Here is a 27890-nt window from a genome sequence, read left to right on the forward strand (position 1 = left end):
AGATTCAGTCTGATGGTACAAAACGAGTTGTAGCAACTGCCTCTCGTTCTTTATCCGATACTGAAAGACGATATGCCACAATAGAGCAGGAGGCACTTGGTGTAGTGTGGGCATGTACCAAGTTCAAGGATTACATCACGGGTATGACAGTGCGAATTCAAACCGATCATAAGCCCCTTATCCCACTCCTTAGCACCATCGAGTTGGACAAGTTGACAGCACGCATTCAAAGATTTCGAATGCGTCTGATGAGGTTTTCGTACGTGATCGAGTACTTGGCAGGGAAAGACAACACCTTGGCAGATGCATTATCCCGTTCTCAAGCGTTGCCCATAGTTGACGAGGTGTGTTTTGTTGAAGAGGTGGAACTTGTTGCTAAACAAGCCCATCAGATGTTCGCTTCTAGTGGAAAATTAGCTCAGTTGGCCAAGTTGCAAAAAGCAGATGAGGTTTTGTCCCAGGTCATACAGTTTGTTGAGACGTCATGGCCGGCTTACTTGACCAGCCAGGATGTCCTTCTCCGTCCCTACTTTGAGTCCAGAGCATGGTTGTCTATTCAAGATGGTTTGTTAGTCTTAGGAGATCGCATTGTTATCCCGCAAGTTGAAAGAGTTGGCGTGTTAAGGACCCTCCACCAAGGTCATTTGTGAGTCTCCAAGTGCCGCGCTAGAGCAAAGCAGGCTGTTTGGTTGCCCGAAATATCCCAACAAATCGCTGAGATGGTGCGTCAATGTAACACCTGCAGATTACATGCCAACACAGTCCAGGAGCCTTTGATGGTAGCTGAACTTCCCCAAAGACCGTGGGAGAAGTTAGGCAGTTACTTGTTTTACCACCAGAGCCGATGGTATCTTGTGCTAGTAGACTACTATTCTAGGTTTGTGGAGGTTGCCCCCCTGCCCGAACTCAGTAGTAGAGAAGTTGTGGATCACTTGCGTAGTATTTTTGCCAGACATGGTATCCCAGAGCTGTTGGTTTCAGACAATGGCCCCCAATATTCTAGTTCAGAGTTCAAGCATTTTGTTTCGTCTTACGGGTTTGTGCATGTTACTAGCTCGCCAAAACATCCCCAGGCAAACGGTGCTGCGGAGAGAGCAGTTCAAACGGTTAAGGCGCTGCTCAAGAAGGAATCTGATCCGTATCTGGCCTTGCTGGCATACCGGTCTTCACCCTTGGAAAATGGGATGTCCCCATCAGAGCTGTTAATGGGTAGAAAACTCAGGACCACAGTTCCCATCTTGTCTAAGTTGCTGGACCCTCAGACACCGCAGAGGTCTGTAGTCAGGGAAAGAGAGGAGTACAGAAGAAGTCAGACAAAGATCAGTTTTGATCAGAGACATAAAGCAGTGCCGCTATCTCCCCTTAAGGTTGGAGACAGAGTGGTTATCAGAGACTTAAACAGAGAGGCCAAAGTATCTCAGGCGACTTCCCCTAGATCCTATGTTCTCAGAGATGCTAACGGCATGGAGTTGAGGCGTAATCGTAAAAGTCTGGTGCAGGTAGTTCCGGATAGTGAGTTGAGTTCATCTAGTCAAGTAGTTGTTGAGCCTAGAGAGAGTCCCCAGGCAGGTTGTAATACACCCATCAAGTCAGATGTACCCCAGTACACGACACGTTCTGGCCGCGAAGTAAAACCTCCAGTAAAACTTGACCTGTAACCTCTTGACTCCTACCCACATGCCCCCCCGATACTCATATACTCATTTGAGAATACTCCTTTATCATGCTTATGTCTTAAGCTGGCTCGTATGCTATTTTATCTCACTTATATTCCAAACCGAATTGGTATCTACGTCGGTAGAGTCATGTTACTGGTTTTTCAGATAAAGGTATTAGATGTGTTATTTCTCAGTTCATAGCTTTCATACACGTTCCAGTATTATCCCCGTTGCACTTAAGTCACTGTTGGAAAGGAGAGATGTTGTATTATACTCATGTTTGCGTGCTATTTTGTATTGCGCATGAATCTTGGTGTGTTCAATAAAGACAGTTCGGCGTCACGCAACAGACCTGACACTGTTAATAAATTCTGTGCAGCCAACAATATGTACCCAGGTCCATCTGTTGAATTTTTATCTTCTTTTACACTTACAGAACAGTTACCCATTGCTCAGGTTAATCCTACAATGTCCAATATTCCTATACAAAATACGAAATGACCGCTGGAATATCGTTTGTTGCTCTCCCTCAAGTTTGTAACATTAATGACTTACTTGTTAACAACTTCACTAGGGAGCGCATCACTCGATTAACTATCAATGACCAAATCCTACAACGTAAAAGAGAGGAGACTAGATTGCGCGACCTTTAACAGAACGCTGAACTTATCTAACTTTTCTATATTTGTTGAAATTGTTATTTGCACCTTTTTGAAGTCGTGCTCCCTCAAATTTATTTCATGCTATCTCGAACAACTTTTATTTACACTATACTCTGCCAATTCCTGCTGACAACTACTTTTTCAACAACCAGCACTGCCATTTCTTTTTTTCCGTTATCACTTATTCCATTATCAGGTCGTGGGCTGTATGACAGGGAGGTTTCTAGTTTCAAAACATCGCTACTTAGTATCAAGTACAGTGGAACCTCGGTTCTCAAACATAATTCATTCCAAAAGGTTGTTCAAAAACTGAGTTGTTCGAGATTCGAAAACATTATTCTCATTAGAATTGATGTATGTAAATTTTAATCCATTCCAAGCCGCGATAAGAACCTCGGTAAAGTATTTTTTCAGCATTTGACGCCATAAATTGTACTGTATACTACACATTATAAATAAAAACGGGTAAATATGGGTCGTGCTTATTTTTTATAAAAGATTTTTTATGATGATGAAAACAGAAAACAAAAAGTATGCATTTCACATGCTTTGCTCTTAAAACATTGAAAACATTTTACGTTAAGATATAATACCAAAAGGTTAAACTAGATTAAGAGCGTTTGGGAACAATTTCTATTAAGGCTCAGGTGACAACCTTGGTTCACAGGCTTCATATTGGTTTGTATTGGTTTACAGGCTAAGACCTCATTGATAGAGTTAGATAATGTTAAAAAAAATTAAAAAGAAGCACAACTGTAGATTTTGGTGTTTTCTTCCTTTTTAGTTCAGTTAGGTTCCATCAGAAATTTTGCATTTTTGTTCTGAGAAAAAGATCAGCCAGAGCTTTCAATTTCTAAGGTATAAATTTAGTTGAAAAAAGCAAATTTGAAAAAAATTTCACTTTTGTTTGGGGAATGCGATACGTTTTAAAAAAGAGCACCAACAAAAACTAGTTTCCAACATTCAGATTTTAGTCTTATAGAAAAGGTAAATATGGTTTGTATTCATTCTTCTAGGCAGCTGTGAGGACAGCTGAAAATCACATTTAGTTTATTTTAGAGCCTTAAAATGTTTTAAAAACCTGTTGGCATCTATTTATTTACTTTGGAATCAATGCATTAATAAAATTACTAGCACTAAAAATAACCAACTAGGGATAAAGGCTGATTGTAATAGTAAAGAGTTATCTTTCCAATGTTACTAATTGTAGCCATTTCATTTACATGTTTAACTTCTATAAACTGAGAGAGCAACTCTTTACTATACATAAGACGTACTAAAAATATTAAATCAAGTAAAAAGGGCTTCCTTTCCAAAAAATTGTCTATTGGCTGAGCTAGTTGCTTTTGAACTTGTATATCAGTCAGTATAACCTACTATCATCGGGTATAATCAGCTCTCTTTGTCAATGATTGCTTTTACATATCTATGGACAGATCATAATGATATTGTGTACTTTTTTAAGAATTAAAGAAACAAAGAAAATATGGCCTAAGTTAGTTTATATTAAAATATGCTTTATTATGAAACTTGGAAAGTATAAGATTAAATATTAACCAATAAAATGCTGAATTATGCTACTCCGTACAATTTCACGAGTGACTGAGCCATCTTAGTGCAGTCATTTAATTACTGACTCCAACTTCAATATTACTTAAAAATGCAAAATTTAATAAATATAAATTATTCAAAAAATCAATAATGTTTAAAAATATGGCTACTGTGAATAAAACAAAGTAAATGCATATATAGCGATTCTATGACAGAATAAACATCTAAAGATTTGAAAATCTAATATCATAACGCAGCACAGCTGATTGTCTGTATAAAAATGGTTTGGGTGGTTAAAGCAACAAATTAATATTATGACAATTTTTTTCAAGTTGGGAAACCTAATTCTTTTTCAGTGGAAAGAATTGCAGCGTTTTATGGTTGCAACTAGCTGATGCAACAAAAATATTTTCACAAAAATAACAGTTTTTTTTCATAAATTTTTAGAAGCATCTAAAGCAACAAAAAACTAATGAAAACAAAACAAAATAATAAAAAAATCCTAAATTTTTACTTCTTTGGTTAAAAACAAAACTAGTTTACAGTTCTGTGAGCTTTTCATTTTTGTTTCCTGTACCGTCTGTAGTGTCATCAGCTTCATACGCTGGATTTTCTCCTTCCAATTTTATGTCTTCGGCTTTCTAAAGCATAAGAAAGGTCCCAATTAAATAGTTCTAGCAAAGGGTTAGTCATAGTTTAACAAAACCTTTGTGTTTTTAAATAGACTTCTCGAGAAGTACAAGAAGCAAACAGTAAAATTTGGCTGTAATACGCATGCCTATAAGCTGTATGCTGCCAATAATCAAACTTGACCAATTATTTTAGATCTGACTGGCTATAAATATGCTAAATACAACGTCTACGCTATTTGAATTAACTTTTTAAAATAAACATATCCAGTTGATACGTGTTGTTCCTCAACTTTTTAAACATTGCAATATGTTGCAGTAAATCAACAAACAAAATGACACAAACTTTCAATACAAGTTATCTAAATTTAGCTTTCTAATAATTAACCATTTTTAGGTTTTTGTGTTGTAACTACAGTATGGATACCTTTGTATCTTCCATAGACGTCTTCTTGTAGCATTTGAGGTAAATCATTCGGATGCCGACGAGGAAGTAGCATGGGACAGGCATGAACATGTTGAGTATAATTGGACAGGCCGTGCTAAAATAAGTATTAGACAACAGTGTGAAACATAGGCTGTATAAATTTTTATAGCTCGCTCCACGTTGCATTCTACGTGTATATCACTTCAAATCACTGCGTATAGTTTTTAAATAACAAGACAACTAATTATAAATACAATTGAAGTGTTACACATATGCTAACGCATGCTAATACTTGCTAACACATTTGTTTTGTCATTCACATAGCTTGTTTAAAATGTGCAAGGAACTAAATGTTCCTCGTGTCATGTAAGATTTTACTAATTAGCAGCTGTCACTGGTATGCACCATGCTTCCCCAATGGATTTAAACTCATCAGCCAGTTTACCTGATATCTGCCCAAGGCTGGTTTAGTGAAGTCCTTAGCATGATGGTAGGGAGGTTGGAGTTCTGGAAAGCTGTCTCTAGACCAACCGTGACAGCCAATGACTTGTCTCTCAGTGCAGCCAACGCAATCAGGAAGCCAAAAGTGAATGCTACAAATCAGTCAGAGCATTCAAGTATGACTTCTCTTTACTTTGGTTGACATTAGTTTTTCCACCATCACCTATTTTTTGCTAGGCTAATCTTTGATACATAACGTAAAAATAATCATTGCTTTATTCTTAGATACTTCCCTCGTAACTTTATTCTTCTTTAAGTTCACAGGCTAAAAACTAGTGGTTTAGTACAACTTGAACAAGATAAACAGTAGAGATACAATTATAGTTTTTTAATTACTTTTGGGAGTTGCCTTGTCCTGTGATAAAGATGAACTTGCACAACATTTTAGTAAAGTTTATCATAAATTATTATCTTTCTATCATTTGCTATTGTTTTTTATGTTTGAGGTGATCTGACTGCCAGGATGTTTCATGATTACGATTGACAAAACTTGATCGCGGTTAAAACACCCAGAATAAAAACTTGTGACAAAATGACGTCACTAGTTACTATCGTTGCTATAGTTGATATTAGCTATGCGTTCAAGCTGTGTCAATTTTAATCTTAAAACATTTTGACAGTCAGATTACCTCAAACATGGGAAACAATCGCTAATGATGGAAAAATATCGATACTTTCTGATAAAATCTTCTAAAAGTTTGTTTAAGTTATCTTTCATGCAGGTTTGGTTTGCAATTATCTTGGTTGCAGATTACCACAAAGAAAGCTAAAAAAATCTTTTGCATGTCATCTTCTGGTAACGGTGTCACTATGTGCACATGAAAGTGTTTACAAAACTTAGCCTACAACTGTTAGGCAGAGTTCCGATGTACCATATAACCTGAATCAGTGTCTCATCATAAATCCCTAAGCATTTAATAGTACGTATTAGAAACCTTTCAAATCTGTACCAGGTACAACAATCACAAAAAATAAACAAGTCTCCTAGATCCGACATATGAATATTTGTTAGCTTTCGCCCAATTTGGAAATGTTCGAAAGCCAGTCGGTTGGTTCTCACTCAAATTAAAAAGACAATGTAAAATGGGAAATAAGGTACCTTCAACCATGCCATTCTTTTACGCCATGGCATGCTACAACTATATAAAACAGCGTTCAAGTAACCAAAAGGAACTGTGTTACGCCTTAGCTTTTTACATCTAAATGTAATTTTATGCCACTGCAAAGCAGCTACTGATTCTGTACAGCCTGATACAAACATTAGCTTTTTTATAGGTTATTCAAGTTATTTATTATTAATCCAAACAGTTTGGTTGATTAAAATTCAATTTTAATAATTTTAACAATGATATTAAGTGAAGTTTTTACATAATTGCACAGAGTTGAAAATGATTGAACTAGAATTTTTAACCCTGGCTCAAGAGTATGTTAAAATACTATTGAGTAAAATTCTGTTGCAGCATTCATATAACCTTAAAAGACCACGATGTATGAATTGGTTGGCTTTTATAGTGCAAACGACCCCTAATGCAGAAAAATTCAGATAACAAAGTATTTATGAAAAAAGCAAAGCAATATCAAATGTTTAAAAATTAATTTACACAATATTTCTAGATTTTATCAGAAAATACTGTTATTTTTATCATTTGCAAATGTTTTTGATGATTGAAGTGGTCTGTCTGCCAGAATGTGTCATGATTAAAATTGGTAAAACTTAATCGTGATTAAACACTCAGCTCAAGTGAATGTGTGATTATGGTGTCTGTAATTGCAAAGAAATCGACAAAATAGAGGCGCGTAGCTCATCGACTTGCACTCAATAACCGATAACAACTATCACAGTGATAACAACTGAGGACATCATTTTGCACGTATTCGTCTATTAAGTGTTTTGATCGTGATTGAGTTTTAGCAATTTTAACCAGTCAGATCATCTCAAACATAAAAAACAATCACAAATGATAGAGAATACTGATGCTTTCTGATAAAATTTACTAAAATTTTGTGTAAGTTCACTTTTGCTAAATATATATTAAAATATTCAAATACTTAAATAGAAACATTCAAAGAGAGCCTTTTCATAAATGATTTCTGTTGAGTTCAGTAAAGCATTTTTGAAGATGCTTGACATGACAACTTGTACATCAGATAGAAGCCTCATACTATGACTCAGATACAATATGGCACTCACCTAGCCATGGCAGAAACAGTGTGACCAGTAGCAGCTGATAGTCAAACAGCACAACCTTGAAGGCATAGATGTTAGCGTAAGTTCCTGCAAGTATAAACAACTTGGGTAGTTTTCATACAAATATTTTAAATACTAAATACTTTAAGAATCCTAAAACACTTCTAGAATGTATGTAATTTTTTTTGCGTAGATATTGGTATTCAGAAAACAAATGCCAAAAACATTTTTACATAAAAAGTTACTGAAAGCAGAAACTTGTTGAGCATAGATTATTTTAGAGTTTTTATTGTTCTTTTGTTAATGTTATGGTTGTATATTTTATGGTTGTATATTCTATGGTTGTATATTCTATGGTTGTATATTCTATGGTTGTATATTCTATGGTTGTATATTCTATGGTTGTATATTCTATGGTTGTATATTCTATGGTTGTATATTCTATGGTTGTATATTCTATGGTTGTATATTCTATGGTTGTATATTCTATGGTTGTATATTCTATGGTTGTATATTCTTTCACTATATTTAAGGCAGTTGAAGTTCAGTGTTACGATTTATGCCCCTGCTGTCTCAAAAGCTAACTGGGTCAACTAGTGTTGAGCTACTGTGAAAGCAAGATGAGTTTTTAATTTTATGAAAAAATTTAAAGCAGACAAAAAATGGACTAACAAAGCGGTCAAGTTCAGAACTGATCAAGATAATAAATTTATTGTCAGAATTAAAACGCGTCTTCACAGGTTAATAAAAAATTTTTAGACGTTTTTTCAAACTTGTGTTTAATGGTTGTCATTACTTAAAAATTAGTTTTTTTTTCTGAGAATGCTGTTTTGAATCTTCCTCCAAAACAATTTAGGGTAAATCGTAAATCTCCAAAACAATATACCATTTTAGATATAGAATGATCTGATGTTACCAGCAACTATAAACCGATTAAGTAATGAGAAGTGCTGTCTCTAGTGTTGGCAATTTTTTTGTTTTTAATATAAGATTTGCACTCCCCATTTTTCAAAAACAAATATGATGATCAGTATTATGTTTTAGTTTTTACTCTGTTGTTTATTAAAGATTACATTTGCTTTCAACCTATGTACTACTGCAGCGGTAAGACCTAAGGCTAAACCTAAGAAGTATATATGCAAGCACTTACCCATGCCAATAGCAAAGAGCACTGTCAACACGATGGCAGCTGTCTGTCCCTTTTTTATAACCTTGGCAACTTTTGGTAGAAATCTCTTGATGAGCAGCCCAATTCCTATTGGTATTACTATGTAGGTCAAGGCTAGCGCCATTTGGTCAAACGGTATAGTAATGGTGCTTTCACCTGGTTCTGTAGCCATGTTTATGATATACTGTCCGAGAGTATACATCCAGAGTGGAATGAACCCTACAAATTGTTGTTATACAGTGAATCATATCTAAAAAGTACAGTCAAAAATGCAAAAACGTATCTGCAATATATTGTGTTGTCTGCCTTGCACTACAAGCAGCTCTAGGTGTAGTAACTGCTGTTGCATGCTGTAATATCTGCAACTTTAGGGCTTTACTGTAATATTTTGTATTACTTTCAACTTTAGGGTGTTACTGTAATATCTTGTAATGGTTCCAGCTTCATGACGTTACTGTAATATCTTGCATTGCCTTAATATGTAGGATTTTAGTGTAATACAGTCAAGCCTTAAAGTACGGAGCTAATTACTTCCTATATTTGCTTTTTATTCTGAATCTTTCTTACATTGGAGCAGATAGCTTTTAAGAATACTAGCTGTGCCACCCGGCGTTGCCCGGGTAATTAAAAAGTCTTTGAAAAAAAAATTAATTTGTATTTACCATATACCATAACAACGTTTGCCATTGCTAACTGGATGCCTGGCATTGCCCGGTTATTAAAGATCAGCATATAAACAATGAGAGATAATTGTTACTTGCTATTACCTGTCACTTGCCATTAGCCTGGCACATTGCCAATGGCTTATTTGAGTAAGCTTACTAATAAAAGCTAACTATTTGCTCTCACGATTGAGCATAAAATTACACTATCCATGACGTTGCACCATCACGCCATGTTGTAATGGAAAGGTTAGCTATTTGCTCCCTTATAACGACATGCATTGCCAAGCTAATCTACCAAGCTTGTGTGGCTTAGTTAGTAAAGTGTCGAACTGGCAAACGGGATGTTGTGAGGTCAAATCTTCTGTGACACGGATTATTTACACGCTGTTCATTCTGTGACACGCAGCTATCAGACCATTCAAGTTATTAGAACACTTTCATAAGCCCATGTATTTATTAGTAGATACATGTACATATACAAACTATAATATAAATCAAAAGCATGAATGGCATGTTTTAAATTAAATGCTGCTAATGTAAAGTTTTAAAAATTTTTATCAGAAAGTATAGAGATTTTTTTATCTCTTGAGATTTGTTTGTTGTTTTATGTGATGTTATTGTCAGGATGTTTTCAGATTAAAATTGGCAAAACTTGATCGCTGTTGAAATGCTCCGAAGAAAAAACATCTTTTTCTTTTGAGCGTTTTAACAAAGATCAATTTTGCCGATTTTCCTTGAAGTTTATGCAAACGTTACCTTGCTTTTCCTTGCCTTCGTAGGACCATCACTAAGTGGATGTTTGGTGAAAATCAAATTTCACCAAACCTTTAGAAAAGTCGTTAACAAAAATATTTTGCAGAGGATAATAATAACGACGCCTACGAACTACTAAAAGTTGGGGTTTATTTTTATGGCTTAAAACAAAGTGATATTCTAAAGCGATAAAAACCGTTTGGTAGCCGTTGGGCAAAAAACTGTTCGAGTTAACAAAGTTGAGGTAGAGTTATCTGGAGCAATTTATCATTGCTTGGGAACAGACCAAACAAAACCGTTCAAATTAACCATGTGTTCAAGCTATCCGAGGGTGAGTTATCCATGTTTGACTGTATATAGATTTCATATTTTCTTTAGTTGATCTGATGGCTAAATTAAATTCACATCTTGGAACTTTTATTAGAGGCTAGATAATTCTCTGCATAATTAAATCTTTCAGTATTACCATTTTTATGAGTTGAAGAGCTGATAACTTTTCATAGTTGAAGAGTTGTCTATCCAGTGTTGATAGACTTCGATAAACTAAATGTACTTTTTTCATGCCACAAAATAAGCCGCCCAAGGTCAACTTTTCTCAATTACCAAGTAAAACGATGGCAAGATAGTATCCTATGATAGCCTAAGATCATTGCTGTTTATTGGTACCTTTATGCATTTCTATTTTAGCGTTATTAAGGATGAGCTTACACAAAGTTATAGTAGATTTTGTCAGAAAGTATTGGAATTTTTTTATTGGTTACAGCTGCTTTTAATGTTTGAGGTGATTTGACTGCCAGGGTGTTTCAAGATCAAAATTGACAACACTTAATCACGTTTAAAACGCTAAAACAAGTTCGTGCAAAATTATGTCACTAATTCTTAATTTTTATTATAGATGATATCAGCTAATTCATTTAAGTTGCAGCGTTACGCGTCTCTATTCTGGGAGTCTTTTTGCAACTACAGATGTCATTATCACACTTTCACTTGATCTGAGTGTTTTAATCTCAATCAAGTTTTATTGATTTCAGTTTTGAAGTATTCTGGCTGTCAAATCACCTCCAACTTCAAAAACAATCGCAAATAATAGAAAATACGGATACTTTTTAATAAAATCTAGTAAAACTTCACGAAAGTTTATGTTTAAACATTAAAACTAGCCTCAACATAATCTTGAACTACTTGCTGACCTTGTGACAAAAACAAAAGTCAACTAATGCAAGTAGCTGAATCACTCCTTCTGATAAGACAAGAAGGGCAATCAATTATACCACCCTCAGTCGGTCAATATATAATCAAGATAGTCCAACATTAGGCTTCTAAAACTTGACCTCAAAGATGTTTTCAGTTGAATTTTAATAATCTCGAAAGAAAGGGATTTGTTTGTCTCTGTTCCTGTGATGATAGTAAGATGCTGCTATCAGCTAACCAATGCTCAGGTATCTGATAAGGGGATGGCAAATATAAGGACATTGCGTGAGCACGTGTTTTGACATGAAAGCTCATGAGAGTGAGTCAGATTTACCAGGTCGGGTTCACGAGTCAGCATTGAACTAGTGTAACAGAATACCTGTTTTAGAGCTTTTTAGCATGTGACACTGAGTAGATTCAGTAGTGCAGAGTGAGCAACATAATAGAGTTAACAAATTAATAGAGGTAACAACTGAATGTAGTTAACATGGCTGCAATATTAGTGTTTCACGGATTAGTGATATTGAAAAGTGATATGACCTTTTGTGTTCGTGTTGACATGCACCATTAGGAGAGGACTGGAATGTGTAGTTTTTTACATGTGAAAATACAGTATAAATTTTATAAACATACAACTAATACTTCAAGCTAATAAACATGAATGTAGTGAAAACCCAAGCTAAATAAGTTTTAACTTAAGAATTGCAAGATATAAAATAAATCAGCTCATTTTAACTAAAGCCTAAAGAGAGTCAACAATGAAAGTGTAGTCAGTCAGCAAATAAATAGTAAATAATCGCATCGTTAATACTCATGGGGAAGCAACTCACCAATTGCAGTTACTGAGCTGAAGAAGGTCATGGTAATGCTCAGGTCTATGTCTCCTCCTAAAAGGAAAGTCCAGATATTAGATGAACCACCTCCAGGAGCTACTCCCATAGAAAAAACACCAAGTTCTACTGCTGGATGCTGGTTTATAAACTCAGTGAGTGTGAATGAGATCTAAAACAAGGTTGGGTATTGATTACATCTACATATCTAACAGTATAATAACCAGCAGTGCATTGATTACATCTACATGTTTAACAGTATAGTAACTAGAAGTGTATTGATCACATCTACATTTCTAACATTATAGTAACCAGCAGTGTATTGATCACATCTACACATCTAACAGTTTAGTAATCAGCAGTGTATTGATCACATCTACATGTCTAACAGTATAATAACCAGCAGTGAATTTATCTCATCTACACATCTAACAGTATGGTACCCATAAGTGTATTGATCACATCTACATGTCTCACAGTATAATAGAAACCGGCAGTGCATTGATCACATTTACATATCTAACAGTATAGTAACCAGCAGTGTCTTGATCACATCTACATATCTAACAGTTTAGTAACCAGCAGTGTATTGATCACATCTACATGTCTAACAGTATAGAAACCAGCAGTGTATTGATCACATCTACATATCTAACAGTATAGAAACCGGCAGTGCATTGATCACATCTACATATCTAACAGTATAGTAACCAGCAGTGTATTGATCACCTCTAGATGTCTAACAGTATGGTACCCAGAAGCGTATTGATCACATCTACATGTCTCACAGTATAATAGAAACCGGCAGTGCATTGATCACATTTACATATCTAACAGTATAGTAGCCAGCAGTGTATTGATCACATCTACGGGTCTAACAGTTTAGTAACCAGCAGTGTCTTGATCACATCTACATGTCTAACAGTATAGTAGCCAGCAGTGTATCAATCAAATCTACACCTTTAACGCACTACACTACGTCTACACTTCAAACTCTGTTCCAGAAGCAGAGCAGTAAGTGATATGCATCAGTAACTTAAGGTTGGTTCACATTGTATTGCTCTATGTCAGGGTTGTCTTCTCGCTCACTATTCTCGAATAACTGCACCGTAAATCTATGACACCACCATGGCAACGCAGGCTCATCAAAAAACATTGCAGTTCTCAAACTTTTCCAACATTTCGCCAAGCATCCATGACACCTTTTGCAATGTGCACCACTTTGGCGACAATTATCAACTGTCATAAATTAATTGATCTACACTTGGCTTTATGATAGTTGTTGTAGGACCAGTATTTCATCATCTCAGACACCGCAATGTATAATGAGACTATGCGATGATGTAGACGCAAAAGGGTTTTCGATAAGGTGAACTATAAAAACTATATACCATCAACTATCACCGATGTATCATGAGATTAACACCAACATACTGTGATACAGTCCATACCAAGCTTTAGTGGCAAAGCAGTTTTGATGGAACAATAAATTGGAAACAGACACAGTTGACAAGTTCATTAATGTAAACGACTATTCCCAATTGCTTCTTAGGAAAATAACTCGTCCTGGCTTGCTGTTCTATAAATGGCACGTATTAATGATAACTTCAGTAACCATCTGGCAGCTATATTTAAGTTACTTGGAAACTTATAGAGTATATGTAACATATTTACATCATTTTGCGATTTTAAAGACCTCAATTTGTGCCAAGGATGAGTAATCAAAATGTGCGAAAACAACGTAGTAAGATTTTGCTGCCATTAAACAGTTGAAGTAATCGAATCCTAGAAGTCAAGACACTGCGGTTCTCGTTAGTATTTCCTAGAAGAGGAGTATGATGTTTGCTTAGCTCCCCGCAAGAACAGACTGTGTTTTTAAGATTATTGTTGCATAAACAACAGCACTATGATCTTGGCTGCATATGTATCAGTCCACTGGCAAAAAAACTTCAATGACTGGAAATATGATCAGTTGCAGAAAGCAATTTAAAGATTGGATGTTTCTTTTGTCATCACCAGTGACCTTTTTGAGAATTAAACTACAATATGTTGTTTGCAGGTCAAGGGTTCTAGACTACCAGGATCATATCTTCAACCATGGCTGCTCATGCAACAAAGGGGAGGTGTTAATAAAAGTTTCCTAAAGTGACTAAATCTGAGAATTCAAAGTAAAAATGCTTTGCTAAATGTCTGAACGGGTTTTTGATAGTGACATACCATTTGCCTAAACACATGACTTTCTACATGTTTTTAACAAATTTATTATTACTTGCTTACTTAGAAATAAAATAGAACTATTATATTTTAGTACTTTCTGTAATATTTCAAGTTGTTGCACATTTTTGGGTAGTCATATTTGGGTATGAATTTGAGCACTGTTTTCAAAGTGCGCCAGAAAATCTGACATTTGGGCATCATTCCAAACTAGAGTTGCAAAAGCATAAAAACAACTAAATGCAGCTTAAGTTATGACGTAAAGAGGCATATTTTACAACCTCACATAGTTATTTTATGATTACACATGTAGTATGACCTTAATTTAGTATACTTTACGCTTGAGATGACATACTTGCGGTTCTTTGTTTCTTGTTCTGATAAACTGAGTACCAACTATATAGATATATCTTTTGGTTCAACCTGTTAGTTCGATTTAAGCTTGCATTATTTAGACCACATGACTCTGTAGGTGCTATATTTTACTAGCAGTAAGCTTAATGTTTCTCGCAAGTTATTTTAGTTTTCAGTCTGACCAAATATTTTAGCAACCTGAAGGCAGGCATGAAGCAAATACATGTAAAATTGGAATAAAGTTGGACAAAAAATAAGAAAATATTTAGCGCGTACACAGACTAACAGATACACTCACACAAACACATTAGCATTTGTTTTTATAGATATTTTTGTGACTTGGTGGGAAGCACGAAGCATATGCGTGTAAAGTTTAGATGAAGCTGGTCCCAAAAGTGATACTACACACACACATTGCACGCAGGGGTGCGCAAATTCATGCAGGCACCTACACACATGCACATACATGCACGTACACATTGAATAACACACAAGCATAATCACATCAACGGACACACGTGCATGCACACACGCATGAACACACACACATGCACAAACTTAAACTAACACATACGCTACCCACATATTTACTGCGCACATGCACAACCTCACACTTTCTCACCCGCACATTCGCACATCCACACATTTACACACACCTGCACACGCACCCGCACACACGCACACACCCGCACACCAGCACATATCACCAGGCACACTCAGGCACAACTGCCCCCACACACACTCGCACACCAATACACTCACACACACTTACACACACGCTAACATGCACACGCTAACATGCACACGCTAACATGCACTCACGCAAAATAACAAAGTGACATTTAGTAATGTAGATAGTAATAATAAATAGACACATAAATAATATTATAATCGTTTACTTGCAGAGCTTAAGAAATAGCTAAAAGAAAGATCCATTTTGAGGGATTTGTGCTCAACCATGAAATTCAACCAAATGTAGTTGTGCCTTGTTGTATTTAGTTATTATATTAGCAGACCACCATCATAGTTGTTTTTTCGAACAAAGATTTATAATAGTATTTATTACGGTATAAATTTAAAATATACTCTTGTTACGAAGGAAAATATGAGCTACTTCAAATTAAATTTTTAAATTTTTAAATCTTTTCCTCAGCACCTCAGTCATACTAAGGCAGGACTGAGATAGTTAAAGCAATTAATTATTTTGTCGATCAATGGTTTTGAGCTGTCATTTTTTATTCATAATTCATGTGTGCATTTTTTTTTAATAAATAGTTTTTTAATGTTGGAAGTACACCCAACTCTCACATCAATTTTGACACGTAAACTTTCAAATATTTGACATTCGGCTTTGTTTTCTGCATGCAAATAGACATACTACAAACTGAATGACCTGTATAGACAACATCGAATGGCAAAAGTTTACTAAATGTAGCATATTCGTTTAGCGTCAACTGTTTGCGGTTGTTCAAAATTGTAGTAAAGATCACTAGCAAATTTTATTCAGCAAATATAATATATCTCAAAATGTTCTACTCATACAATGTATTGGATGCAAAATCTTTCAATTGTAAAAAATCTCTCGATGAAGCTATGATAATGGAGTGAATAGCTCACATAGTAGGATGAAGCTAGATAGCATTATCTGAATTACATTACAATTCTTCTACTTGGTTTTATTTAATGTACTAGTGCTGTTGGAATACTTTCAATATTCCTTATTGTACCATATGTTTCTCAAAGTGTGTCTGTGTGTCGTTGTATATCTGTGTATTTGTTGGTTTTTTGGCTATAGCTATTATTAGAACAGTGGAGCTGGACAACAATGCAGACAAAAAGTTATGGCTTACAGTCATTGAAAACCTAGCCTTATTAACTAGCCTAGTGGAATTTTCCATTGGCAGTATGCCAGGGTACTAGCTTGAAAGGTACAGTTGTTTGACATAGTTTTAAAACCTTTACAACTGTTTTTATTTTTCTCTTAATTTATTTCAACTACACAAAACACTTCTCTCATGATATGTAGTTTGAAAGTAAGAATAGGAAACATCGTTATATGTTAAATACAAATCAATTTTCTGTCCAAAGACCTTTTTATTAGCCGGGCAACGCTGGGTGGTACAGCTAGTTGTACTATATATTACTATATATCATGAGGGATAAAAAACCTGCCGAATCACAATTTCCCACATATCAATAATATCAAGATGATTGTCAGCCACCATCATGTTTAGACCTTACTTGAGCCGTCAGGATAATGAGATGTAGGATAAATTTTACATGGATTTACAGTATAGCTATTAAACTGGTCAACCAATATGAGAACATTAATTGCTTACCTTTATCTATAGTATATTTAAACATGTTGTTAGACTAGAACAACTTCTTAAGTTCATTAATTTCTACTTACAACCATTTATTTTTCATTTAATGCAAAACGTTTTAGTTGTTGTTATTTGACTAAATACTATGCATTCGTTAGAAGAATTTAGTAAAGATTACAAAAACTATTCAAAGATTGAAGTTTTAGAATTTTAATTAAAAGACAATGTTTTGATAAATAAGAATTAGTTTATAATATGAGTCCAAAATATTTTTGAGCGATAATCTTTGTTTCTAACGACAGGATCTAATAACACTTATCAAAGGCTAAGAATCTTTAATAAATGCCTTTGTCATCAATTTGTGGTAATCCAATCTGTAGCCAGTGTTTAAATAAACCTGACCTACCACAAAATAGTTATAATGGCTATGAATTGATTCAATAAAAAAAAGTAAAAATTTGAACGTAAAAAAATAAAATTTTTGACAAATTAAAGAAAAGGTAAAAATAAATTCTCGAGGTATACAGAATAATATACAAATATAATGCTTACCAAAGGCATGAGTACAAACTGGCAGCATATTCCTATAATAGGTGCCGAGGGCTTCTTTATGTAGTACTTCACTTTGGTAAGGTCAAGGTTGATGCCGAAGCAGAAGGTGTTGAAGATTGAAAGAATGATTATTCCAACCAGAAAAATCTGCAGAGATCAATAAATATTCAATAGATTAAACAATAAATAAAAATACTAACAAGGCTACTTAAGTAGAGCTTTAAAAAAGTTAATTTTTTAATGATAAAGGATAATGGTATGAATGACTTTAGGAAGGAGCTATGCAAATGCTGTGGTCTCAAAGATTGCTTAAAAATGCCAAAAATTCAAGTATTATAAATATTGTAAATATTTGAAGCGTTTCTAATGCTACATATTATTAACTGTCAGTCACCTGCAGAGATGTGTCAGCTTTGTTTCAGAGTGTCATTAACGCAGTTTATTTGGTATATAATATTGATTAGAAAGAGATTTCATATTGAATCGCATCACTTTGTAGGTAAAGTGATGTCACCGTATATATAAGTTTTCTCATAGCCGTTGAAGTAGGGGTGACACGACACACCTGTTACATGTTGTCATGCTACCCTTTGAACTGTCATTCATTCAAAGAAATTTTTCAAGTGGATTATGTCATCTTTCCATTCTATGTCGATGTTGAATTTTCGTAAGATAGGTTCACTGTTCATTCAATAGTTACACTGAGCTAGTAGGCCTAGACTGAGTTCTAAACACATATCAACCTAATGTTTTAACACAGGCTAAGAGAGAGCAGTAGTCTAGGCTAAAACCACAACACCATGGATGGGGAAGTTAGAACATTTGCAGAAGCAAATTGTTGCCTTTTTTAAGAACAGCTCTTGATTCCTGTAAATTTGTAGTAAAGTGCAGAGCTGAATGCATATTGTTTTTTTGAAACTTTTCATAGAAAGCTTGTTTTCTCACAGTTAACAAGTTGTACCTCAAAGACTGCTAACATCTTTAAAGTTGAAAGCACTTTTAAAGCAAAATGTTCAAAGCAAACTTGACGAGACTGCTAGTACAAACTGAGGCACTTGCTCATTGGTGTCACAAGTTTTATTTTATACCAACAAAGTTGAGTGTCAGCCAGTGTCACAAGTATGCTAGAGCACTTGCTTATCGTTGTCATGAATCATATAAGCATATCATCTAGGTTGATGAACATTCACTAGTGGCATTAGAATAGTGGTGACACAATGATAGTTTGTGTGAGCCACCTGTATTGACTGTCAGCAAAATTCAGAAATTGCCTGCAAGTTTTTATGTGTCCAAACTATATATTGTGTGAACCGGCGCAGCCCTAGTTTCTTTAAAAACTGCACCACTAGACATACTTTACGATTGGTATTGCTTAATTTCTGAAGTAGGTGATAAGCAGGAAACAAGTATTTATTTAATTCTGGTAAACTCTGGCATTTCATATCATATTTGGTACATCAATCATGTCTGAAGATTAACAAATGGCCTAGATGCTTGTCTAACAAAAGGGATTAAACATGCTCAGAGCAAATGCAAAAGCTCACCTAGCTGAACTTTTCTGTTGAAGTTATAAAAACATATTCGGATTTATCTCAACATAACTGTATTTATACCTTCAAAGTTAAGGTTACCTGATAAATCTCAAAATTTTATACCAAAAGTCTCTTTTTTTAAATAAGAAGTAAACTTTTTCTTTTTAAAATTTCTGATTTTTTTATTTAACAAAATTTGAAGCTTTATTAGTAATTAAAAAGGTATTTATCTATTTTAGCTGTTTAAAGAATTTTCAAAACTTAACTAAAACCCTTTCAAACTAGCAGTGATTTAGTGGTCTCAACATAACCCGACCAGTTTTAAAGAGGTCTGACCACAGATCTATTTTAGACATTTCAAAAATATATTTTTAAACATTTTAAATTATGTCAGAAATATTTACACTTTCAAGTTTTTTGAATGGTAATAAAATTCAGCTGTTATCTACTACCGGTATGCATTTTTATTTTTATACCTGTATACACAAAAGATACAGTATTTGAAAAAATTATATGTTTTCACATTTTTAGTTAAAATAATTATACAAAATTATGTGTTTTACACTCTTTAAGTTAGATTGTTTATAGTAATAGTTTGCTGAGTGTCAAAGGATTGCAGCATCAAAAAGAAAAATGCATTACAATAGCAGTTAGTACCACAAAACAGGTATGATTTCCTTTGCAATGGTTTTTCAAAAACTTTTGATTCAGTACCAAACTGCCAAAAAACATTTGCGAGTAAATAAAAAATTGTTTGATATCTTTTGCAAAGTTCTATAAAAAATCTCATATAAAGATTGACGAGGTAATCATATATAAATAATCGCACAAACTGCTTCTGTCAGCTATGCTGAAAATTGTCAATGCTGCAATAATAATAATAACAATAGTAATAATAATAATAGTAATAATGGTAATAATAGTAATAATAATCATGTTCGTCATCGATCTAAGCTATTATCATGCACAAACCTATCATTAGATTATCGCTTAATAATTTATGCAAAAAAATTTGCTTTGCATTCATTTTCACAAAACTTTTAGACTTTGCCGCTGTCACATATAGCACACAATCAGTTGTCTGCTGCTAAAAGCATCAGCATTAAATAATACACTATATATAAAGAATCAGAAAAGAGAGTTTTATTTTTAATATTTTTATTGATAGGCGAGTAGCGACAACAATAAAACAAAGATTATCACCTTGGCACCTTTTCTGAATAGCAAGAAATGTTTTTACGGACATTAACAAAACCAAAAGGATATTTCACACTTTGTTTATAGATCGTTCCAGTGAGAGCTTCACCATCTCATAGGTGAAGTATCTACACGAGGAAAAATGACAACATTATTGCTGGTTAAAAGCTCTAGCCATGTGCGGCTAAAGACCTCAACTCCTGGTATTAAAAGTTTCAATGAGTTTTTGATGTGGTACGAGTTACAAGAGGGTTCTATGAATAGAAACCTTTTCAAAAAAATGAAATCAACAACTAACATTGTTTATTTAACTCCAGCAATTTTTAATGCAAAGATAGTAAGAAAAACAAAGAACATATGAATTGCGGCATCACCCACCGTGTCTTTGATCTGCTTGTCAGGTCTTTTCACGCCTACGTAATAATCCATGTACTCATCACCCATCTCAGCATCACTAATGGTCAGCGTGACAAAGCCAATCACGAGGGCGTGCAATTTGGCTTGTACTCCGGTGCCGTTAGTGCCTGAGGTCTGATTACAAGGTACATTGTAAAGAGTGGATGGGTAGGAAAGTGTCCAATCTCTGCCTAAAAAAAGAAGCGGTGCAGTTTTGAATTTCTGTATTGTTACTGATCAATAAGAATTAAAGACTGGATTTCTTGTATGGTATCATCGAGCTTTTTTAAAAAATTTTCAGGAACCAGTTTGAGCCAAAATATGTGCAAAAATAAACTAGGAAGTAACATAGAAAGAGTTAACTGGTCTTCATTCTGATCACACTCATACAGTGTAAATACCGAGTCAGTAAAAATCTTGTAGTAGTTCATCATTTTATGCTCTACTTAAGTTTGTTTCTGTACTCGCTTGAGGTTTTTAATCATCAACATTCCTGAAGGTCATAAGCTGTATTATTTGGCTACACCCAGTTTCTTAGCTCTTGAGGGACATACGGCAACAACACAAACATATCAAGTTATTAATCTAAATTGATTCACAAAGGTCTTATTTTCTAGGTAAGCTAAACCGACACCTAGACAGGAACCTTACCTAGTGACAGCCTCTGTTTGTTTACTAAACAATATGTTAACAGTAAGAGCTATGTTGCCTTACAAAAAAAATTAGAGCTGCGTAAAACTAGAGGCAAATGTTACATCTATGAAATATTGTATCTAGATTAGTCAAGTTCTAAATAACATATAAATTCAAGAATTATTTTTAGTGTGTCGTATTAAACTGCTTCATAGATTTAGTTTTCAAAGCATTTTTTCAACCAAAGGGTTGAAGATCATGATATCCTCGCTAGATTTTTAATTGCTGTCTTTGAAGTAGCATTAGCATATGTACTATCAATCAGGGATCGGCAAGCAGGTCTTTCTTATTTGAGTGTCATAAGGACAGCATTTTCATTGAAATGAGATTTTTCGCATTTCAAAAATGGGAAGTTTGAAAAAATGGGCAAAATGCCAAATTCATGTTGTGAAAAACAATTATCAATACAATGGCAAAGTCATAATTAAGTACAACCTTTTGCATGTTGACTTGGCTAATTAGGTGCAATTTAACTAAAAAGGATAACTTAGTTATTTATGTAGTATCATGTGAGCTGCAAAAATCAGCTGGTGAACTTGAAAAAACAAAAAACACAGAGATTTACGCACGCAACTCTTCCTGAAGATACCTTTCATAAGTTGAATTAATACAAGACTGGTGCAAAAAAATTTGTTTGCTTTATTTGCTAGTGATTGTATTTTTATTTTTTGACCCTAATCAATTAAACATAAGACTTTAACACTGCTCTAGAAACTTATATATTTACATTTTTAATCCTAAAAGGCAGCTTACAACAAAACGGCTTTATTAAATACAAAAGATAGATTAGTACCAATCTTAAATCAATCCTTTACAGAAACAGAGTAAGTGTGCTGACTATAGGATACTTCAGAAAGTGTGGGGAATTTTTTTTCTGAAAACTTTCCTGTTTTCGCTAGAACACCTTCAAGTTTGCTACCAAAAGTCTTTAAAGCCATAAAAACTCTGGTTCCATGCCACTGCACCATCTTATTAATTGAACCATAGATATAAAGGCCATTGGAGTTTCATTTAAGTTGATTATCTCTGCTTATCTGTAGAAGAAAGACTAATCAGAAAGTATTAAACTTGTAAAATGTAAAAAAAAGACCTCTGCCTATTTCAAACAACAGGAGAAAGTTTGTAAACACTTTGGGTTACACTGTATACAATTAGAGGTCTCCGAACCTTTAGAGTGAGATGAGTCAATTGAAAATAAGTTTACTCTTTTGTTAGACATCAGTAGAAGAAACAGCTCAGAAACCTGTGTACAAACTTTGCACACATTTCTGTTCTGCGTGATAGACAGTTTGCAATGACCTCTCTTACAAATCAACATAGACTGACAAGACAAAGAGTGTATCGGAGACACGACGCATCAACGGTTAGCAGCTGGTATACAGATGTCGTATTGGCAACATGTAATGCCTTGAGTCCTAATTCTAAATTATGGATTGGCATTTTGGTTTCTAGGAAGCAGAGATAAGCGGATAAACAGGCTGATTTATCCTCAATCACAGCAATTAGTTAGAGCTACATGGTTATTTTTCCGACACATATGCAGTCAAATAATCTCCATGCAGTTGATAACTAACTTTAGGCACACTTTCGTATTATTAACGCAAATGTGTATTCTGACAAACATTGATAGAAACACATGAAAGTTGGTAAAAATGTAACAAAAGTCTTGTTATCTACAAGTTTAGCAAATATAAAATTAATTTGTTACCATGGCATAGCAAAACATTGAGTTTTCCTCGAGAACCATCACAGAAACTTTGTCAGATATGCTAATTCGGTAAACAAAATTTGAAAATGAAAAAAAAGATTGCAAGATAAAGTTGCAACTATTATCTACTGTCACAAAATCAATTATAAATATAAGCTATCTTTGCTGTCCTTTACTTTCTTACAGAAGGTAAGTATAGACTCTACAGCGATTTTCAGAACAAAGTTAATTGAAGCAGAGAAGCAGTTACAACAGAAAACTTGATGTTTTTGTTTTTCCTTTTATTCAGAGTTGAGAAAGGAAAAAGGTAATAAATTATCACAAGTGAGTAACGTTTAGTTCAACTCCACTGAGACTGTAGGAGATTTTTTGCAAAAGGGTGCTCTAGTACAGAAATTAAAGGCCAGTTCCAGGTTGGAAAAACTATATTTGAGGACTACTCATGCTTATTTGCAGTTAAAAATTAGGTAATTTTAGTTAGATAAACGTAATTTGCATGAAAAAACAAATCTTCAAGGTTTTATTCTAGCTCCAAAGTTGGTTCTTTCATATTCATGAACTTCTTTACAGCTTTTTAGTAGCGAATTTGTCATGAGAGTGTCTTTATGCGTGATCACATTCAGTCCGGTTTCAGCTTAATGTAAAAGGTATGATAACAAGCTTCATTGGAGTTTAAACTGTCCAAATATTGTCAAATAAGCAAAAAATATGTTCATACATGCAAACTGGGCATCTCAGCACTGCCACCCTCTGACAACAATTTTAATCCCATGTTATGTGAGTTTAGTTAACTGAACTTTCTAAATAGATGAAACAAATTAGTCAGACAACGGTGCCAATCAAGAATTCTGAAATAAAATCAAACAAAGTCATGTTTATGCAGACCTTACCTTCAGTGAGAGCAATCGAAAGATTCCTAGACCCTTGGCAGTTATCAAGCATGAACTCTATCGTCGCATCTGTCTCCTCTTTTACTAGCAGCGGATTCGTGCGACTCGGTGGAGGTTGTGCAATCAGATCTAAAGTGCTGACAGAGTTAGTTAGTAAACACAGACTGATAAATGATGTTACAAACATGCTCCGACTTAAACCTGCAGGTCTCCGAATCTGCCACATCTCACCTACTATCTCTTCCAAAACCAGGTTCGCTGAAGCAGAAACGAGTTAAACAACGTCAGTTGACTACCGATATGCATGCATTTTAGGATCAGACGCAATGATTTTCGTATATATTATTAGTTTCAGAGAGCATGTGTCATGAACTCTCTTCGACAAGTTGCAATTTCAATGATGCTTTGTCTCTAGTTGAGTGACTTGCTGCAGCTATTCAGTGGATGTCTTTGACACATGATCAGCGAGGACTAGTTATACAACTGTTCTATATAGTCCAGTATCATTTGATAAGGTGGTCAAGGGTTACTTTACTAGCCAAGATTATAAGATAAAACGATGAAATCTACGATGAATCTCCTGCATGCCGCAATGAAAAAGATTAGCTTTCTCAGAAAATACTATCCTTTAGTAATTTAGAGTAAAAAGTCATTGACTTTTGAATCTGAATTAAAAAAATTTATGATTTTTATAAAAAAATTATTGATTTTTCATCAATTGTAAACTAGCAAAAATCTGTCAAGAGTTCTAAGTTATTTTATGATTAGCAAGCTGATCATTTTTAGTCTGTCAAAAGAGGATATTTTAATATTTATTATATAGAGTTATACAATTATACAGAATTGATATATTTTAACTACATTGTTATATAATTATATTATATAATATATGTATAATTATATTAATGTAATTATACAATAACTATATTATATAGTAATATATCATAAATATTATTATATAATATGCAATTTTTATAGAAATAACTTTATAAAATGTTTTAAGCATTTTTACAGACCAACCTGATATTTTTTGCCAAAAAGTGTTCTAAAATTACATCTCTCATTCATAGAGATATATTTTAAATCAGTCAACATGAGAATTTTGTTTTATTTAAAAAGTTGCGCTTTATGACTGCAAAACCATTGTGAAACGTGGCACATTTATGTACTAGAAATATACAGTTTAATCAAATGCCCTGTTATTGATGCCTCTTGCAACAAGGGAGTGAAAGGCAAATAGATGAATTAGCAACAATGATATCAGCCCCTCTCTTCCTTACTGAAGACAACGCAGTCGACATCAAAAAGAGAGTTAAGATAGTCCAGAATTGTATGTTCAATATCTGAATAAGCCTATTAACTCATGTGTATAAATACATTACCACACTGGTAGAAATATCTCAATTGATTATATTATTCTGTAAACCAGCCAGCTATAAGAAGAAGAAATGTTTAATATTTTAAAACATTTTGATGACTCAAACATTATCCAGGCATAATTTGAATGCTTAGTGCGATGCATATAATAATTATATGGTTATCATGCTAAAAAAAAGTTGAATGAAATTGCAGATGAAAAGGGTCTAAACAGAACTTTGAGTTATTATAGTCAAAATTCATTTTTTGTACTGTATAGTTATTGGACACACGCACGGGTACGTGTGGGTGTGTGTGAGATTGCATGCGTATTATTATTAGGTGTATAACTAAAAAAGCTGAGAATCATAAATTGTGGCCATTTTTTTACATTTCTACATTTTCTTCCAGTAGCCGCTGATTTGCTAGATTTTCTGACGTTGATTAGAGTAAAGCTTACTAGATAACAACATGAACGAAAATAAAGCATAAAGACCATAGACTACAGATTCATCAGCTAGTCAAATTGATCATGATAACACTCTTGTTGATCTGCTGGTGTTGCTATTTTGAAGGAGTTGGTCCCAAGGTCAAAACCTTTTCATTCAATGATTACCTAAACTTTTAGACTGGGTGCCTTCAAGTCTATTGGTGTGAACAACATTCGCTCCAACACCCAATCAGGATTAAAACTAATTTGTATTCTCAGAACTGAATTTCTCTAAATCTTTAAAATTGAGGTAATTACTGTAATTACCTGTAATTACTTCTTTAACCTGTGTCATCTGGGACCCAGTAGAAGTTACAGTAAGACCTCAACATACAAGGTTAATTCGATTTGAGACTAAGCTTTTGTACCAATTACCTTGTATCTCAAATCACCTTTTCTTATATAAACTAACTGAATAAAAATTAATCTACTCCCAACCTCAAAAAACCTCCTCAAAAAATTTTACAATGAAAAAATATGTTTTTAACTGATCTAATTCACTACCTACGCCCAAAAAGTAAGAACACCCATTTGTGGTTATGATCTGCAATTAAAAATAACATTTTGAACCACACTGTATGGAGTTCTTATTTTTGAAACAAATGTTAGTGGGTAACTGGCGGTGTGAAAGAGACTTCACAGCCAACATTCGGTATGCTACACTTTTGTTAACATAAAATAACGTAACATAAAATTCATTTTGAACTTTGATCAGCTTAGCCTGCTACGCACAGATTTAAAAATAAATTTTAATCTTATGTTCACTAAGTTTAATTCTAACTTTGTTTTCATTTTCAGTTTTTTACTTTTCTTCGTGTTCCGGCTAGTATCTTTTTTCCTCGCTTTGTGACTTGATGTCAGTTTTAATTTTAGCTGGCCTTTTTAAAACTTTTTCAAACTGATCTGATGAGAAATTCCAAGAAATGCTGTAGTTGTAAGCTGTTTTCCGCATACTCGCCCACTAGAAATCATCAAGAACTGTCTCATCAGGTGGCTCAAATTTGCCTCATACCTCGAGACAAAAAGTTGCTTGGAATATCTTCGTATCTCAAATTTCTCGTATATTGGGACACTCGTCTGTGCTGGTCTGACTGAACACCCAGCATTTTTTATTGTTTTCTGATTGAGGGCGCAATTACTGTAAAGATAACTGTTTGACATGTTACCACTATTGACTGCTAGGGATAGCATGCCATTAATTAGGTAATAAGTCAAGAGTTTTCTTCATCTGAAGATTTGAGGAATATCTAACTCGTTCAGTATATGCAAACATCAACACGAGTGTCGATGTTTGCCGAGTGCAAACATTGGGTGAGTGCAAATCTCCATCTATTTATAAATCTCAGTTTGTCATCGTCTGTCATTTATTGTCTGTTCTGTTATAGCAATTAAAATCTAGGAATGAAAATCCGTTTCGTATTGGTTTAGAACTCATGAAGATCGTAATCATTAGACGCACCTAACCATAAGGCTAAGCCGTTTTTATCATTCCCCTCGCTCTTACTATATAGTAAGAGCGAGGATAAGCGTAAGTATAAATATACTTACTTGGTATTCTTTTCGCGTTAGAAACGTTAAATGTGCACTTTTTACAATAATTAATATTACTTTTTGCATTGGTTAATTTTTGAAATTTTTTAAAACAATTTTTTGCTACCATTACATTTTTTTAATTTGTACTTTTTTAATTTTCAAATTTGCTATTTCAATTGCACCATTACATTTCTATTTCAGGGTTTTCCTAAAGTACGATTGCTAAATCAGTAAAAGCTAAATACTTTTATGTGGACATTTGTATTATCTAGAGTAGGAATAGTTTCTACATTCTCTCTCCATTCGATCAAACAAAGTAAAAGACAAAGACTGTCTGATATCCCGTTTTTACATTTGTACCAGTGTCAAGAGGTACCAGTGTCATTGTATTCAATGTTTTGAAGAATAGCTTCCATTGCAACAGTAAC

General features: G+C 34.1%; 1 protein-coding gene across 1 annotated transcript; it reads right to left on the reverse strand.

The window, feature by feature from the left end:
* Positions 1-4410: 4410 nt before the first annotated feature.
* Positions 4411-27035, reverse strand: LOC137400955 (ileal sodium/bile acid cotransporter-like). The gene is made up of 10 exons (XM_068087293.1): positions 26942-27035; positions 24084-24341; positions 20775-20983; positions 17668-17814; positions 12224-12395; positions 8767-9003; positions 7620-7703; positions 5373-5520; positions 4928-5042; positions 4411-4512 (listed from the first exon to the last, which is right to left on the reverse strand). Exons 1-10 carry the CDS (start codon positions 27033-27035, stop codon positions 4411-4413), a joined length of 1566 nt encoding a protein of 521 aa, XP_067943394.1.
* Between the last annotated feature and the right edge of the window lie 855 nt (positions 27036-27890).

The sequence above is a fragment of the Watersipora subatra genome, chromosome 7 (assembly GCF_963576615.1).
Source record: "Watersipora subatra chromosome 7, tzWatSuba1.1, whole genome shotgun sequence".
Taxonomy (NCBI): Eukaryota; Metazoa; Bryozoa; class Gymnolaemata; order Cheilostomatida; family Watersiporidae; genus Watersipora; species Watersipora subatra.